We start from the raw sequence: 16,884 nt of genomic DNA on the forward strand, positions 1-16,884 counted from the left end.
CAGGATATTCAAAACAGCGCGAGAGGAGGGACAGTCGGGAGATTGTAAACAGCGCAAGTAGAGAGGCAGTAGGGAGATTGAAAACAGCGCGAAAGGAGAGGCAGTCAGGAGATTGGAAACAGTGTGAGAGGAGAGACAGTCGGGAGATTGAAAACAGTGCGAGAGGAGAGACAGTCGGGAGATTGAAAACAGCGCGAGCGGAGAGGCAGTCGGGAGATTCAAAACAGCGCGAGCGGAGCGGCAGTAGGGAGATTGGAAACAGTGGGAGAGGAGAGGCAGTCGGGAGATTGAAAACAGCGCGAGATGAGAGACAGTTGGGAGATTGAAAACAGCGCAAGTAGAGAGGCAGTCGGGAGATTGAAAACAGCGCGAGAGGAGAGACAGTCGGGAGATTGAAAACAGCGCGAGAGGAGAGAGAGTCGGGAGATTGAAAACAGCGCGAGAGGAGAGACAAGAGATTGAAAACAGCGCGAGAGGAGAGGCAGTCGGGAGATTGAAAACAGCGCGAGAGCAGAGGCAGTCGGTCGATTGAAAACAGCGCGAGTGGAGAGGCAATCGGGAGATTGAAAACGGTGCGAGTGGAGAGGCAGTCGGGATAGTGAAAACAGTGGAAGAGGTGAGACTGTCAGTAGATTGAAAACAGCGCGAGCGGAGGGGCAGTCGGGAGATTGAAAACAGCGCGATAGGAGAGACAGTTGGGAGATTGAAAACAGCGTGAGAGGAGAGGTGATTTGGAGATTGAAAACATCACGAGAGGAGAGGCAGTCGGCAGATTGAAAACAGCGCGAGAGGCGAGACAGTCGAGAGATTGAAAACAGCGCGAGAGGAGAGACAGTCGGGAGATTGAAAACACCGTGAGCGGAGAGACAGTCCGGAGATTGAAAACAGTGCGAGAGGAGAGGCAGTCGGGAGATTCAAAACAGCATGACAGGAAAGACAGTCGGGAGTATGAAAACATCGTGAGGGGAGAGGCAGTCGGGAGATTGAAAACAGCGCGAGAGGAGAGGCAGTCAGGAGATTGAAAACAGTGCGAGAGGAGAGACAGTCGGGAGATTGAAAACAGCACGATAGGAAGGACAGGAGATTGAAAACAGTGCGAGAGGAGAGACAGACGGGAGTATGAAAACAGCACGAGAGGAGAGACAGTCGGGTGATTGAAAACAGCGTGAGAGGAGAGGTGATTGGGAGATTGAAAACAGCGCGAAGGAGAGGTGATTGGGAGATTGAAAACATCGCGAGAGGAGAGGCGGTCGGGAGATTGAAAACAGCGCGAGAGGAGAGACAGTCGGGAGATTGAAAACAGCGTGAGCGGAGAGGCAGTCCGGAGATTGAAAACAGCGCGAGAGGAGAGACAGTCGGGAGATTGAAAACAGCGTGAGAGGAGAGGTGATTTGGAGATTGAAAACATCACGAGAGGAGAGGCAGTCGGGAGATTGAAAACAGCGCGAGAGGCGAGACAGTCGAGAGATTGAAAACAGCACGAGAGGAGAGACAGTCGGGAGATTGAAAACACCGTGAGCGGAGAGGCAGTCCGGAGATTGAAAACAACGCGGGAGGAGAGACAGGAGATTAAAAACAGTGCGAGAGGAGAGGCAGTCGGGAGATTGAAAACGGTGCGAGTGGAGAGGCAGTCGGGATAGTGAAAACAGTGGAAGAGGTGAGACTGTCAGTAGATTGAAAACAGCGCGAGCGGAGGGGCAGTCGGGAGATTGAAAACAGCGCGATAGGAGAGACAGTTGGGAGATTGAAAACAGCGTGAGAGGAGAGGTGATTTGGAGATTGAAAACATCACGAGAGGAGAGGCAGTCGGCAGATTGAAAACAGCGCGAGAGGCGAGACAGTCGAGAGATTGAAAACAGCGCGAGAGGAGAGACAGTCGGGAGATTGAAAACACCGTGAGCGGAGAGACAGTCCGGAGATTGAAAACAGTGCGAGAGGAGAGGCAGTTGGGAGATTCAAAACAGCATGACAGGAAAGACAGTCGGGAGTATGAAAACATCGTGAGGGGAGAGGCAGTCGGGAGATTGAAAACAGCGCGAGAGGAGAGGCAGTCAGGAGATTGAAAACAGTGCGAGAGGAGAGACAGTCGGGAGATTGAAAACAGCACGATAGGAAGGACAGGAGATTGAAAACAGTGCGAGAGGAGAGACAGACGGGAGTATGAAAACAGCACGAGAGGAGAGACAGTCGGGTGATTGAAAACAGCGTGAGAGGAGAGGTGATTGGGAGATTGAAAACAGCGCGAAGGAGAGGTGATTGGGAGATTGAAAACATCGCGAGAGGAGAGGCGGTCGGGAGATTGAAAACAGCGCGAGAGGAGAGACAGTCGGGAGATTGAAAACAGCGTGAGCGGAGAGGCAGTCCGGAGATTGAAAACAGCGCGAGAGGAGAGACAGTCGGGAGATTGAAAACAGCGTGAGAGGAGAGGTGATTTGGAGATTGAAAACATCACGAGAGGAGAGGCAGTCGGGAGATTGAAAACAGCGCGAGAGGCGAGACAGTCGAGAGATTGAAAACAGCACGAGAGGAGAGACAGTCGGGAGATTGAAAACACCGTGAGCGGAGAGGCAGTCCGGAGATTGAAAACAACGCGGGAGGAGAGACAGGAGATTAAAAACAGTGCGAGAGGAGAGGCAGTCGGGAGATTGAAAACAGCACGAGAGGAGAGGTAGTCGGGAGTATGAAAACAGCGTGAGAGGAGAGGTGATTGGGTGATTGAAAACATCGTGAGAGGAGAGGCAGTCGGGAGATTGAAAACAACGCGAGATGAGAGACAGTTGGGAGATTGAAAACAGCGCAAGTAGAGAGGCAGTCGGGAGATTGAAAACAGCGCGAGAGGAGAGACAGTCGGGAGATTGAAAACAGCGCGAGAGGAGAGACAGTCGGGAGATTGAAAACAGCGCGAGAGGAGAGACAAGAGATTGAAAACAGTGCGAGAGGAGAGGCAGTCGGGAGATTGAAAACAACGCGAGAGCAGAGGCAGTCGGTCGATTGAAAACAGCGCGAGTGGAGAGGCAATCGGGAGATTGAAAACGGTGCGAGTGGAGAGGCAGTCGGGATAGTGAAAACAGCGGAAGAGGTGAGACTGTCAGTAGATTGAAAACAGCGCGAGCGGAGGGGCAGTCGGGAGATTGAAAACAGTGCGATAGGAGAGACAGTTGGGAGATTGAAAACAGCGTGAGAGGAGAGGTGATTTGGAGATTGAAAACATCACGAGAGGAGAGGCAGCCGGCAGATTGAAAACAGCGCGAGAGGCGAGACAGTCGAGAGATTGAAAACAGCGCGAGAGGAGAGACAGTCGGGAGATTGAAAACACCGTGAGCGGAGAGACAGTCTGGAGATTGAAAACAGTGCTAGAGGATAGGCAGTCGGGAGATTCAAAACAGCATGACAGGAAAGACAGTCGGGAGTATGAAAACATCTTGAGGGGAGAGGTGATTGGGAGATTGAAAACATCGCGAGAGGAGAGGCAGTCGGGAGATTGAAAACAGCACGAGAGGAGAGACAGTCGGGAGATTGAAAACAGCGTGAGAGGAGAGACAGTCGGGAGATTGAAAACTGCGCGAGGAGAGACAGTCGGGAGATTGAAAACAGCGCGAGAGGAGAGACAGGAGATTGAAAACAGTGCGAGAGGAGAGGCAGTCGGGAGATTGAAAACAATGCGAGAGGAGAGGCAATCTGTAGATTGAAAACAGCGCAACTGGAGAGGCAATCGGGAGAGTGAAAACAGCGGAAGAGGTGAGAGTCGGGAGATTGAAAACAGCGCAAGAGGAGAGACAGTCAGGAGATTGAAAACAGCACAAGAGGAGGGACAGTGGGGAGATTGAAAACAGCGCGAGTAGAGAGGCAGTCAGGAGATTGAAAACAGCACGAGAGGAGAGACAGTCGGGAGATTGAAAACAGTGCGAGAGGAGGGACAGTCGGGAGATTGAAAACAGTGCGAGAGGAGAGGCAGTCAGGAGATTGTAAACTGCGCGAGAGGAGAGACAGTCAGGAGATTGAAAACAGCATGAGTGGAGAGGCAGTCAGGAGATTGAAAACAGCACGAGAGGAGAGACAGTCGGGAGATTGAAAACAGCGCGAGTGGAGAGACAGGAGATTGAAAACAGTGCGAGAGGAGAGGCAGTCGGGCGATTCAAAACAGCGTGAGAGGATAGGCAGTCGGTAGATTGAAAACAGCGCGAGTGGAGAGGCAGTCGGAAGATTGAAAACAGTGCGAGAGGAGAGGCAGTCGGGAGATTGAAAACAGCGCGAGAGGAGAGACAGTCAGGAGAGTGAAAACAGCGCGATAGGAGAGACAGGCGATTGAAAACAGTGCGAGAGGAGAGACAGTCAGGAGATTGAAAACAGCACGAGAGGAGGGACAGTGGGGAGATTGAAAACAGCGCGAGTAGAGAGGCAGTCAGGAGATTGAAAACAGCGCAAGAGGAGAGACAGTCGGGAGATTGAAAACAGCGCAAGAGGAGAGACAGTCGGGAGATTGAAAACAGCGCGAGAGGAGAGACAGTCGGGAGATTGAAAACAGCGCGAGAGGAGAGACTGTCGGGAGATTGAAAACAGCGCGAGTGGAGAGACAGGAGATTGAAAACAGTGCGAGAGGAGAGGCAGTCAGGCGATTCAAAACAGCGTGACAGGAGAGGCAGTCGGTAGATTGAAAACAGCGCGAGTGGAGAGGCAGTCGGAAGATTGAAAACAGTGCGAGAGGAGAGGCAGTCGGGAGATCGAAAACAGCGCGAGAGGAGAGACAGTCGGGAGATTGAAAACAGCGCGATAGGAGAGACAGGCGATTGAAAACAGTGCGAGAGGAGAGACAGTCAGGAGATTGAAAACAGCACGAGAGGAGGGACAGTGGGGAGATTGAAAACAGCGCGAGTAGAGAGGCAGTCAGGAGATTGAAAACAGCGCAAGAGGAGAGACAGTCGGGAGATTGAAAACAGCGCAAGAGGAGAGACAGTCGGGAGATTGAAAACAGCGCGAGAGGAGAGACAGTCTGGAGATTGAAAACAGCGCGAGAGGAGAGACAGTCGGGAGATTGAAAACAGCGCGAGAGGAGAGACAGTCGGGAGATTGAAAACAGCGCGAGAGGAGAGACTGTCGGGAGATTGAAAACAACGCAAATTGAAAGGCAGTTGGCTGACTGAAAACAGCGTGAGTGGAAAGGCAGTTGGCAGACTGAAAACAGCGTGAGTGGAAAGGCAGTTGGCGGACTGAAAACAGCGTGAGTGGAAAGGCAGTTGGCAGACTGAAAACAGCGTGAGTAGAAAGGCAGTTGGCGGACTGGAAGCAGCGTGAGTGGAAAGGCAGTTGGCAGACTGAAAACAGCGTGAGTGGAAAGGCAGTTGGCAGACTGAAAACAGCGTGAGTGGAAAGGCAGTTGGCGGACTGAAAACAGCTTAAGTGGAAAGGCAGTTGGCAGACTGAAAACAGCGTGAGTGGAAAGGCAGTTGGCGGACTGGAAACAGCGTGAGTGGAAAGGCAGTTGGCGGACTGAAAACAGCGTGAGTGGAAAGGCAGTTGGCAGACTGAAAACAGCGTGAGTGGAAAGGCAGTTGGCGGACTGGAAACAGCGTGATTGGAAAGGCAGTTGGCAGACTGAAAACCGCGTGAGTGGAAAGGCAGTTGGCAGACTGAAAACAGCGTGAGTGGAAAGGCAGTTGGCGGACTGGAAACAGCGTGAGTGGAGAGGCAGTTGGCAGATTGAAAACAGCGTGAGTGGAAAGGCAGTTGGCGGACTGAAAACAGCGTGAGTGGTGAGGCAGTTGGCGGACTGAAAACAGCGTGAGTGGAAAGTCCAGAGATTGAAAACAGCGCGAATGGAAAGTCCAGAGATTGAAAACAGCACGAATGGAGAGGAATTCAGGAGATTGAAAACAGTGTAAGTAGAGAGGCAGTCAGCAGATTGAAAATAGCGTGAGTGGAGAGCCAGTCACGAGAAATGCAGGCACAGGTTGGCAATTGGAATTATGCTATTATTGATATAAAAGAGACCTGGCTCAAAGAAAGGCAAGACTGGGTGTTATATGTCCCTGAGTACAAATTGCTTAGGAGACACAGGAAAGGAAGAAAAAATGGGGGGTGGTGTGTCAATATTGATTAAAGATGGCATTACAGTACTGGACAGAGAGGATGTTCCAGAGGGGTCAAGGACAGAATCTCTGGCTAAAGGTAAGGAATGGAAAAGATGCAATAACATTGATTGGCCACCAACCAATGGAAGGAATATGGAGAAACAACTTTGCAAAGAAGTTAAGGAGAGGTGCAAGAGTTATAGAGTAATCATAATGGGGAGAACATCAATGAATCCAAATATAGACTTAGGAATAGTACAAAGGGACAAGAGGGGCGAGAGTTCCTGGAATGTGTTCAAGATAATTTTCTGCAGCAGTATGTTTCCAGTCCAATGAGAGGACATGTACTTATGGACCTGGTTCTGGGAAATGAGTTGGCCCAAGTGGATCAAATATCAGTGGGATAGCATCTAGGGAACAGTGACTATTGTATCATAAGGTTTAGGTTAATCATGGAAAAGGACAGGGAACAATCCAGAGCAGAGATAAGTAATTGGGGTAAAGCCAACTTCAGTGGAACAAGAATGCACCTGAGTCGAGTGAGTTGGAATCAAATGTTGGCAGAAAAGACGGTGGCTGAACAATGGGCCACCTTCAAAGAAAAAGTATTGCAGGCAATGTCAAGATATATTCCTCTGAAGAGGAAAGGTAGACAAATGAATCCAGAGCACCCTGGATGACAAGAGAGATAGAGGTAAAGATGAAAAGGAAGAAGTGTGCGTACAACATATGTCAGGTAGAAAATACAATGGAGAATCAGGCTGAATATAGAAGGACCAGAGCGGGAGTGAAGAAACTAATAAGAAAAGCAAGGAGAGAACATGAAAAGAGGCTGGCAGCGAACACAAAAGGGAAAGCCAAGGTCTTCTATAGACATGTAAATAATAAAAGGGTGGTAAAAGAAAGATAGGGCCGATTAGGGATAAAAAGGGGACTTACATGCAGAGGCTGGAGAAATAGAGGTGTTAAACAAGCACTTTGTATCTGTCTTTACAAAGGAAGAAGATGCTACCCAGGCTGAAGTGAGAGAGGAAGTAACTGGTACACTAGAAGAACTTACAATTGAGAGGAAGGAAGTGTGAGAAAGGCTATCTAGGACCGGATGAGATGCATCCAAGGGTACTGAGGGAAGTGAGAGTGGAAATTTCAGAGGCACTAGTGATAATCTTCCAGTCTTCCTTAGCCACAGGGTAGGTGCCAGACAACTGGAGAATTGTGAATGTTACACCCTTGTTCAAAAAGGGATGCAAGGATAAAGCTGGCAAATACAGACCTCAGTGGTGGGGAGACTTCTGAAAACTATAGCATGGAATAAAGTCAATAATCACTTAGACAAGTGCAGGATAATTAAGGAAAGTCAGCATGGGTTCATCAAGGGAAAATCGTGTTTAACTAACTTTTTTGAGGACATCTTTGAGAAGGTTGATAAAAGCAACGCTGTTGGTGTGGTGTATATAGATTTTCAAAAGGCATTCGATACAGTGCCACACAACAGACTTGTGAGCAAAATGCTAGCTCATGGAATAAAAGGGAAAGTAGGCACTTGGATAAGAAATTGGCTGAGTGACAGGAAACAGAGAGTAGTGATAAATGGTTGTTTTTCAGATTGGAGGAAGGTTTGTAGTGGAGTTCCCAAGAGGTCAGTGTTGGGACCCTTGCTCTTCCTGATATATATTAATGACCTAGTGTCAGGAAGATATAATAATGTCCATAACGTTATTGAAATTTATTGTAAAATAAAGTCTGTGTCCATGTGTCTACATGTGTGTGTGTAAGGCTTAATTGAATTAGAGGCAGCTAGTCTGGGTGCTTTGATATAAGAGAAGTTAGATTTGAAATGTTAATTAAATAAACGTGGGGAAGTTTTAGAATGTGAAATATAAAGGGGGCAATTTTCATTTTTAAATAAACTAGAAGGAGGAGAGAAATGAGTCACCTAGCCAGGCGAAGCTTAGAAACAGTGTTTATTTTTCCGAAAGATTACTGGTAAAACTTAGTGCTATGAGAGATTTTTATTATTAGAAAGACAACGTCCAAAGACATAGTGAACCAATGGGAATTTGCATTAAAGGGGAAAATATGTATAGGAAGGACCGAAGGCTATGTGTAAGGGGGGCATTTTTAAGATCTAACTAGTGTGAAACGCCTTCAGCCTGTATGTAACAAACTGCTGCCTCCAGAGACTGAAGTTAAGAGAACTCACTTTGAATTTGGCTGCTTAGGGTATTGTTTACTTTGCCTGGGCCTTTTAAAGTCTATGTGTTTTACTGTTGCCTTAATGAAGATGTAACTGGGAATCAGATTAACTAGCGGATTTAGAAATTAATTACAGCAGTAATTTGTAGACATGTGTATGTGCTTACAATCTTTGCTTTTAGAAATAAATGTTTCATTTAATTTTATAAAAAACCTCAAGACTCAGTGGTCTTATCATTGCTGAATTCAAAGCCCACGTCTCAAAACAAACAACTTGAAAATTAGTTACGACAGTTGTTTCAAGTTTCCCTCTGGGATTTGAACAGCTCAGCGTTTACCATCTGCTGTGTCATAACACCTAGACTGTGGCGTGCAGGGCATGATTTCAAAATTTGCAGATGATACGAAGACTGGATATGTTGTCAACTCTGATGGGGATAGTCTTGAACTTCAAAAGGACATAGATATGTTGGTGGATTGGGCAGACAAGTCGCAGATGAAGTTCAATGTAGAGAAGCGTGAGGTGATTCATTTTGACGGTAAAATATGGTGAGACAGTGTGAAATAAAGGGGCGGCCTCTAAAGGAGGTGCAGGAACAAAGGGACCTTGGTGTTTACATACATAGGTCATTGAAGATGGCAGGGCATGTTGAGAGAACAGTTAATAAAGCATATAGTAGCTAGGCTTTATTAATAGGGGCATTGAGTACAAGAGTAAGGAGGTCATGTTGAACTTGTACAAGACACTAATTAGGCCTCATCTGGAGTACTGCGTCCATTTCTGGGCTCATACTTGAGGAAGGATGTGAAGGCATTAGAGAGAGTACAGAGGAGATTCAGAAGAATGATTCCCGGGATAAAAAACTGTAGCTGTGAGTATAAGTTGGAGACGTTGGGACTGCTTTCCTTGGAGAAAAGGCAGATGAGAGGAAACTTGATGGAGGTATTCAAGATCCTGAGGGGTACGGACAGGGTAAATAGTGAGAAGCTGTTCCCACTCAAGAGAACATCAAGAACTAGAGGGCACAGATTCAAAATAGTTGGCAAAAGGGTAAATGTGATGCGAGGATATTTCTTTTCACCCAGAGGGCAATTGTAGTCTGGAACAAACTTTCCGAAAGGATGATGGAAGCAGGTTCAATTGAGGTATTCAAAAGGGAATTGGATTGCTACCTGAAAAGAAAGAATGTGCAAGGTTACGGGGATAAGGCAGGGGAATGGAATTAGGTGGAATGCACTTTCAGAGAGCCAGTGCAGACTCGATGGGCCTAATGGCCTCCTTCTACACTGTATAGGTCTGTGATTCTGTGATATTCTATGCCTTATTTATAAAGTTCAGGATCCTGTATACTTTCTAACAGCTTTATCAACTTGTCCTGCCACCTCAAAGACTTGTGTATGTAAACACCCAGATCTCTCTGTTGCTGCGCCCCCTTTAAAATTGGATCATTTAGTTTATATTTTTTCATCGAAACAAAAGCTCAGGGAACAGTCATTCCCTGGTTCATTCCCCAGGGCAACGCCTTGACCAATCAGAGTCGCCCTGCCCGGTTTGAATTTGAACAAAACTGGGCAGTTAACTGTACCATGCTGCATTCTCCAAAGCAACACCTTTACTAATTAAAGTCTACTTGCCAATCAATAAGCACTCTCTTCTCATGCAATATAAATCGTTGTTCCCCTGTACTATTGGTAATTTCTTAGAAGCTGTCCTGATGAGTGAAAGACGAAAGGTTTTGATAACATGCCTCTTTTTTCAGCAATACTCAAGTTCTGAACTACCAAATGACTATTGCTTCACCTCGTTCTTTCGACAAAAATAAACGACTTCACTTTCCTCCACATTAAATTTTATCTATCACATGGGTGCCCACTTCATCTTTAGAATCAGAGAGAGCAGAAGAGGCCCTTCGGCCCATCGAGTCTGCACCGATATGTGAGAAACACCTGAGCTACCTAATCCCATTTACCAGCACTTGGCCCATAGCCTTGAAAGTTATGATGTGCCAAGTGCTCATCCAGGTACTTTTTAAAGGATGTTAGGCAACCCGCCTCCACCTCCCTCCCAGGCAGCACATTCCAGACCCTCACCACCCTCTGGGTAAAAAAGCTTTTCCTCACATCCCCCCAAAACCACCTGCCCCTCACCTTGAACTTATGTCCCCTCGTGACTGACCCTTCAATTAAGGGGAACATCTGCTCCCTATCCACCCTGTCCATGCCCCTCATAATCTTGTACACCTCGATCAGGTCGCCCTCAGTCTTCTCTGCTCCAACGAAAACAACCCAAGTCTATCCAACCTCTCTTCATAACTTAAATGTTTCATCCCAGGCAACATCCTGGTGAGTTCTGATGACTGAGTTCTGGTGAGTCATACGGACTCAAAACGTTAACTGTATTCCTCTCTGCAGATGCTGTCAGACCTGCTGAGTTTTTCCAGCTATTTTTATTTTTGTTTCAGATTTCCAGCATCTGCAGTATTTTGCTTTTATCCTGGCGAATCTCCTCTGCACACCCTCCAATGCAATCACTTCCTTCCTATAATGTGGTGACCAGAACTGCACACACTACTCCAGCTGTGGCCTCACCAAGGTTCTATACAACTCCAACATTACCTCCCTGCTTTTGTAATCCATGCCTCGATTGACAAAGGCAAGTGTCCCCCATATGCCTTTTTCACCACCCCACTAACATGCCTCTCCGCCTTCAGAGATCTATGGACACACACGCCAAGGTCCCATTGTTCCTCAGAACTTCCTAGTGTCATGTCGTTCACTGAATACTTCCTTGTCAAATTACTCCTTCCAAAGTGTATCACCTCACACTTTTCAGGGTTAAATTCCATCTGCCACTTATCTGCCCATTTGACCAGCCCATCTACATCTTCCTGTAACCCAAGACACTCAACCTCACCGTTAACCACCCGGCCAATCTTTGTTTCATCTGCAAATTTACTAATCCACCCCCCACATAGTCATCTATGTCGTTTATATAAATGACAAATAATAGGGGATCCAGCACAGATCCCTGTGGTACACCAATGGACACTGGCTTCCAGTCACTAAAACATCCTTCTGTCATCACCCTCTGCTTCCTACAACTAAGCCAATTTTGAATCCACCTCATCAAATTATCCTGTATCCCATGTGCCTTTGCCTTCTTTATAAGTCTCCCATGTGAGACCTTGTCAAAGGCCTAGCTGAAATCCATATAAACTACATCAACTGCACTACCCTCATCTACACACCTGGTCACCTCCTCAAAAAATTCAATCACATTTTTCTGAATTCTGCTACTATCCTCCTCACTGTTTACTGCATAGACAAGCTTTGTGTCATTGCAAATGTTGAAATGATGCCCTGTAGACCGAAGTCCAGGTCATTAATATATATCAAAAGTGGTCCTAATACAAACCTCTGGGGGAACACCACTGTATACACTTCCCACCAATCTGAAAAACTCTTCACTACTAGACTCTGCTTTCTATCTCAACTAATTTTGTATCAGCGCGCACACTGGCATTCTAGTCCTATGAGCTTCAATTTGCAAGTCACTGGGAAGAATTTTCCTGTCGGCCAGCGGGAGTGGGGCCCTCTCGCCGACACGTAAGATGACGCGCAGTGACGCTGGGCAGGTGTCCTGACATCACCGCGCATCATTTAGATTGTCAGTTTATCAAAGAACTGTCAAAAGCCTATTAAGGCCATTAACAAAGTAATTAAAGTAATTAATCTGTTAAGATTGCTGCCTGTCCAACCTTCAGGTTGGCAGGGGGGCAGGCAAAGAGTCCAGGAGGCCTTCACATTTTTCACAAAACCTCATCCACGGGTGGGATGAGGTTTCATGAAAGGTTTATTAATCACAAAATTTTTTGAAAAAATTAATGGACATGTCCCAGCTCATGTGACAATTTCACATGAGGGACATGTCCTTAAAAATTTTTTTACCTTTATTCCATTTTTCAAAACTTAAACTAATCATGCACGAAAAAGCACAAGCCCCAACTCAGGGAATCCCCCTCGCCGGCACAGGGAGCGCTCAGTGCTTCCAGGTGTGCATCACGCGGGGCAGGCCTTAATTGGCCCGCCTACGTAAAATGGCAGCGTGCACCCGATCAGGGGCACCAATCGGGTTCGCGCTCACTCCCAACCACCCCCGCACAACCCCCCCAACAGGAGGGGGATTTCTGCCCGTTATATGTATTGTATCAAATGCCTTCTGAAAGTACGTTTACAAATCAACCACATTGCCTTCATCAACTGTCTGTTACTTCAAAGAACTCAGTCAAGTTACTCAAACATGACACATTAAAAGACGTGGATTTGGTTAGGGGATCAAAGGCCTGAAATTGATTCAGGTAAATTTCATAACAGAACATTCAAGGCTATGGGCCAAGTGCTGGTAAATGGGATGAGGTAGGTAGGTCAGGTGCTTCTCACATGTCAGTGCAGACTCGATGGGCCGAAGGGTCTCTTCTGCACCGTGTGATTCTGTGATTCTGTAAATTAAATACATAGAATGGAGTTGCGTTGGGTGATGCTGGACACATTCCTCCCCTATTGCCTCTATTCAAGAGGTTTATCTCCTAGTCTTCCTGTAAGATCTGCCCCATCCACAGGTCTGATGCCATAAAGGTGGGACTCTGCTCTACACGGCAGCCTCACTCAGTATACAAGGATATCTTACCTCTAGGTTGTGCTTTTAGCGCAGGATTCTCAGTTCTCACTGGTGGAGATGGTTTGGCAAAAGGATTCGGTATTACTGTGCTCGCTGGTGTGGGAGTCAGAGGAGGTTTGGCAAAGGAACTCTGCACTGTTGGTGGAGATGCAGATCTTGAAGGGTCAGGAGAGCTAACAAGGAGACTCTGCATCGAAGCATTGACTGGTCGGGCTGCCAATGAATCTATATCATAAACATAAGAGCCACCACCTCCGATATTTACCCCTGTGGAGGTAAAGGGAACAGTGAGCAGACAATCCAAGCAATTTTCTTTGGTTAAATTCCACTTTTAACTCACATGTAGGTCAGACCAGGCAAGGACAGCAGATTTCCTTCTATAAAGGACATTAGCAAATCAGATGGGTTTTTACAACAATCGACCATGGTTTCATGGTCAGCGTTAGACTTTTAATTCCAGATTTTTACTGAATGAAAATTCCACCATCTGCCATGGTAGGATTCAAACCCAGGTCCCTAGATCATTAACCGAGGACTCCAGATTACTAGTCCAGCAACACAGTCACTACACCATCACCTCCCCCTGAAAACTCTCTGCTGGTTGGAGTCATACCTAGCACAAAGGAAGATGGTTGTGGTTGTTAGAGGTCAGTCATCTCAACTCCAGGACATCACTGCAGGAGTTCCTCAGGGTAGGCCCAACCATCTTCAGTTGCTTCATCAATGACCTTCTTTCCATCATAAGGTCAGAAGTGGGGATGTTCGCTGATGATTGCACAATTTTCAGCACCAGTCGCGACTCCTCAGATACTGAAGCAGTCCATGTCCAAATGCAGCAAGACCTGGACAATATCCAGGCTTGGACTGACAAGTGGCAAGTAACATTCCCGCCACACAAGTGTCAGGCAATTACCATCTCCAACAAGACAAAATCCAACCATCACCTCTTGATGTTCAATGGCATTACCATCACTGAATCCCCCATTATCAACATCCTGGGGTTTTACCATTGACTAGAAACTGAACTGGACCAGCCATATAAATACTGTGGCTACAAGAGCAGGTCAGAAGCTGGGAATCCTGCGGCAAGTAACTCACCTCCTGACTCCCCAAAGCCTGTCCACCATCTACAAGGCACAAGTCAGGAGTGTAATAGAATACTCCCCACTTGCCTGGATGAGTACAGCTCCCACAACACTCAAGAAGCTCGACACCGTCCAGGACAAAGCAGCCCGCTTGATTTAAACTCTAAAATGTATCTTGGACTGTTGCCTTAAAAGGGGTGTGTAACTGGGAGTCAGGTTAATTAGAAATTTTAGGAGCTGTTATATTATTAAGTAATTATAGTCTTATGTATTACCAGGATGTTGCCTGGGCTGGAGAGTTTTAGTTATGAAGAGACATTGGATAGACTGGGGTTATTTTCCCTGAAGCAGAGGTGATTGAGGGGAAACATGATTGAGGTGTATAAAATTATAAGGGGCATAGATCGGGTAGACAGAAAGGAACTTTTCCCCTTGGTGGAGGGATCAATAACCAGGGGGCATAGATTTAAGGTAAGGGGCAGGAGGTTTAGAGGGGATGTGAGGTAGAATTTTTTCACGCAGAAGGTGGTGGGAATCTGGAACTCACTGCCTGAAAAGGTGGTAGAGGCAGATACCCTCATAACATTTAAGAAGTATTTGGATGTGCACTTGCGATGCCATGGCATACAAGGCTATGGGCCCAGTGCTGGAAAATGGGATTAGAATAGTTAGGTACTTGTTTGACTGGTGCAGACTTGATGGGCCGAAGGGCCTTTTTCTGTGCTGCAGACCTCTGTGACTCTATGGAGAAAGTAAAAAAATCTAAATCAGGGTTTCTGTGCATGTATGTGAATGCACAGAGTATAGTAAATAAGATTGGGGAGTTACAGGCACAGATTGCCATGTGGAAATATGTGGCAATAACAGAGACCTGAATCATGGATGGGCAGAACTGGGTGTTAAATATTCCTGAGTACAAGATGTTCAGAAGAGACTGGAAGGGAAGGAAAGGAGGAGAGGTGGCAGTATTAATTAAGGAGAACATTGCAGTGCTGGAGAAAGAGGGTGTCCCAGAGGATTCAAGGACAGAATCAATTTGGCCAAATCTAAGAAACTAGGAGGGTGCAATTACATTGCTCAGTGTAGTCTATAGACCGCCAAATAGTGAGAAGGACATAGAAGAACAAATCTGCAGGGGAATTACAGAGAGATACAAGCATAATAAAGCAGTTATAATTGGTGACTTTGTTTACCCGAACATAGACTGGGATAGTGATAATGTAAAGGGTGGAGAGGGGCAAAAGTTCCTAGATTGTGTTCAGGAGAATTTTCTACAGCAGTATGTGTCCAATCCAACAAGATGCACTATTGGACCTGGTTCTTGGAAATGAGGTAGGCCAAATGGATCAAGTGATAAAAACAAAAAAACTGCGGATGCTGGAAATCCAAAACAAAAACAGAATTACCTGGAAAAACTCAGCAGGTCTGGCAGCATCGGCGGAGAAGAAAAGAGTTGACGTTTCGAGTCCTCATGACCCTTCGACAGAACTTGCGTTCGAGTCCAAGAAAGAGTTGAAATATAAACTGGTTTCAGGTGTGTGTGTGGGGGGCGGAGAGATAGAGAGACAAAGAGGTGGAGGGGGGGGCGGGGGTGTGGTTGTAGGGACAAACAAGCAGTGATAGAAGCAGATCATCAAAAGATGTCAACAACAATAGTACAATAGAACACATAGGTGTTAAAATTAAAGTTGGTGATATTATCTAAACGAATGTGCTAATTAAGAATGGATGGTAGGGCACTCAAGGTATAGCTCTAGTGGGGTTTTTTTTTTTATATAATGGAAATAGGTGGGAAAAGGAAAATCTTTATAATTTATTGGAAAAAAAAGGGAAGGGGGAAACAGAAAGGGGGTGGGGATGGGGGAGGGAGCTTACGACCTAAAGTTGTTGAATTCAATATTCAGTCCGGAAGGCTGTAAAGTCCCTAGTCGGAAGATGAGGTGTTGTTCCTCCAGTTTGCGTTGGGCTTCACTGGAACAATGCAGCAAGCCAAGGACAGACATGTGGGCAAGAGAGCAGGGTGGAGTGTTGAAATGGCAAGCGACAGGGAGGTTTGGGTCATTCTTGCGGACAGACTGCAGGTGTTCTGCAAAGCGGTCGCCCAGTTTACGTTTGGTCTCTCCAATGTAGAGGAGACCACATTGGGAGCAACGAATGCAGTAGACTAAGTTGGGGGAAATGCAAGTGAAATGCTGCTTCACTTGAAAGGAGTGTTTGGGTCCTTGGACGGTGAGGAGAGAGGAAGTGAAGGGGCAGGTGTTGCATCTTTTGCGTGGGCATGGGGTGGTGCCATAGGAGGGGGTTGAGGAGTAGGGGGTGATGGAGGAGTGGACCAGGGTGTCACGGAGGGAGCGATCCCTACGGAATGCCGATAAGGGGGGTGAAGGGAAGATGTGTTTGGTGGTGGCATCATGCTGGAGTTGGCGGAAATGGCGGAGGATGATCCTTTGAATGCGGAGGCTGGTGGGGTGATAAGTGAGGACAAGGGGGACCCTATCATGTTTCTGGGAGGGAGGAGAAGGCGTGAGGGCGGATGCGCGGGAGATGGGCCGGACACGGTTGAGGGCCCTGTCAACGACCGTGGGTGGAAAACCTCGGTTAAGGAAGAAGGAGGACATGTCGGAGGAACTGTTTTTGAATGTAGCATCATCGGAACAGATGCGACGGAGGCGAAGGAACTGAGAGAATGGGATGGAGTCCTTACAGGAAGCGGGGTGTGAGGAGCTGTAGTCGAGATAGCTGTGGGAGTCGGTGGGTTTGTAATGGATATTGGTGGACAGTCTATCACCAGAGATTGAGACAGAGAGGTCAAGGAAGGGAAGGGAAGTGTCAGAGATGGACCACGTGAAAATGATGG

General features: G+C 46.9%; 1 protein-coding gene across 3 annotated transcripts in view; it reads right to left on the bottom strand.

Moving 5' to 3' along the window:
* LOC121278022 (cysteine-rich protein 2-like) overlaps positions 1 to 16,884 on the bottom strand; it is a 308,579-nt gene that overhangs the window by 227,190 nt on the left and 64,505 nt on the right. For all 3 annotated transcript variants that reach the window (XM_041188029.1, XM_041188030.1, XM_041188028.1), the window contains exon 4: positions 12,952 to 13,209. In XM_041188029.1, the coding sequence (XP_041043963.1) occupies positions 12,952 to 13,209 (258 nt within the window). The remainder of the gene's footprint in view (positions 1 to 12,951; positions 13,210 to 16,884) is intronic.

The sequence above is a fragment of the Carcharodon carcharias genome, chromosome 5 (assembly GCF_017639515.1).
Source record: "Carcharodon carcharias isolate sCarCar2 chromosome 5, sCarCar2.pri, whole genome shotgun sequence".
Taxonomy (NCBI): Eukaryota; Metazoa; Chordata; class Chondrichthyes; order Lamniformes; family Lamnidae; genus Carcharodon; species Carcharodon carcharias.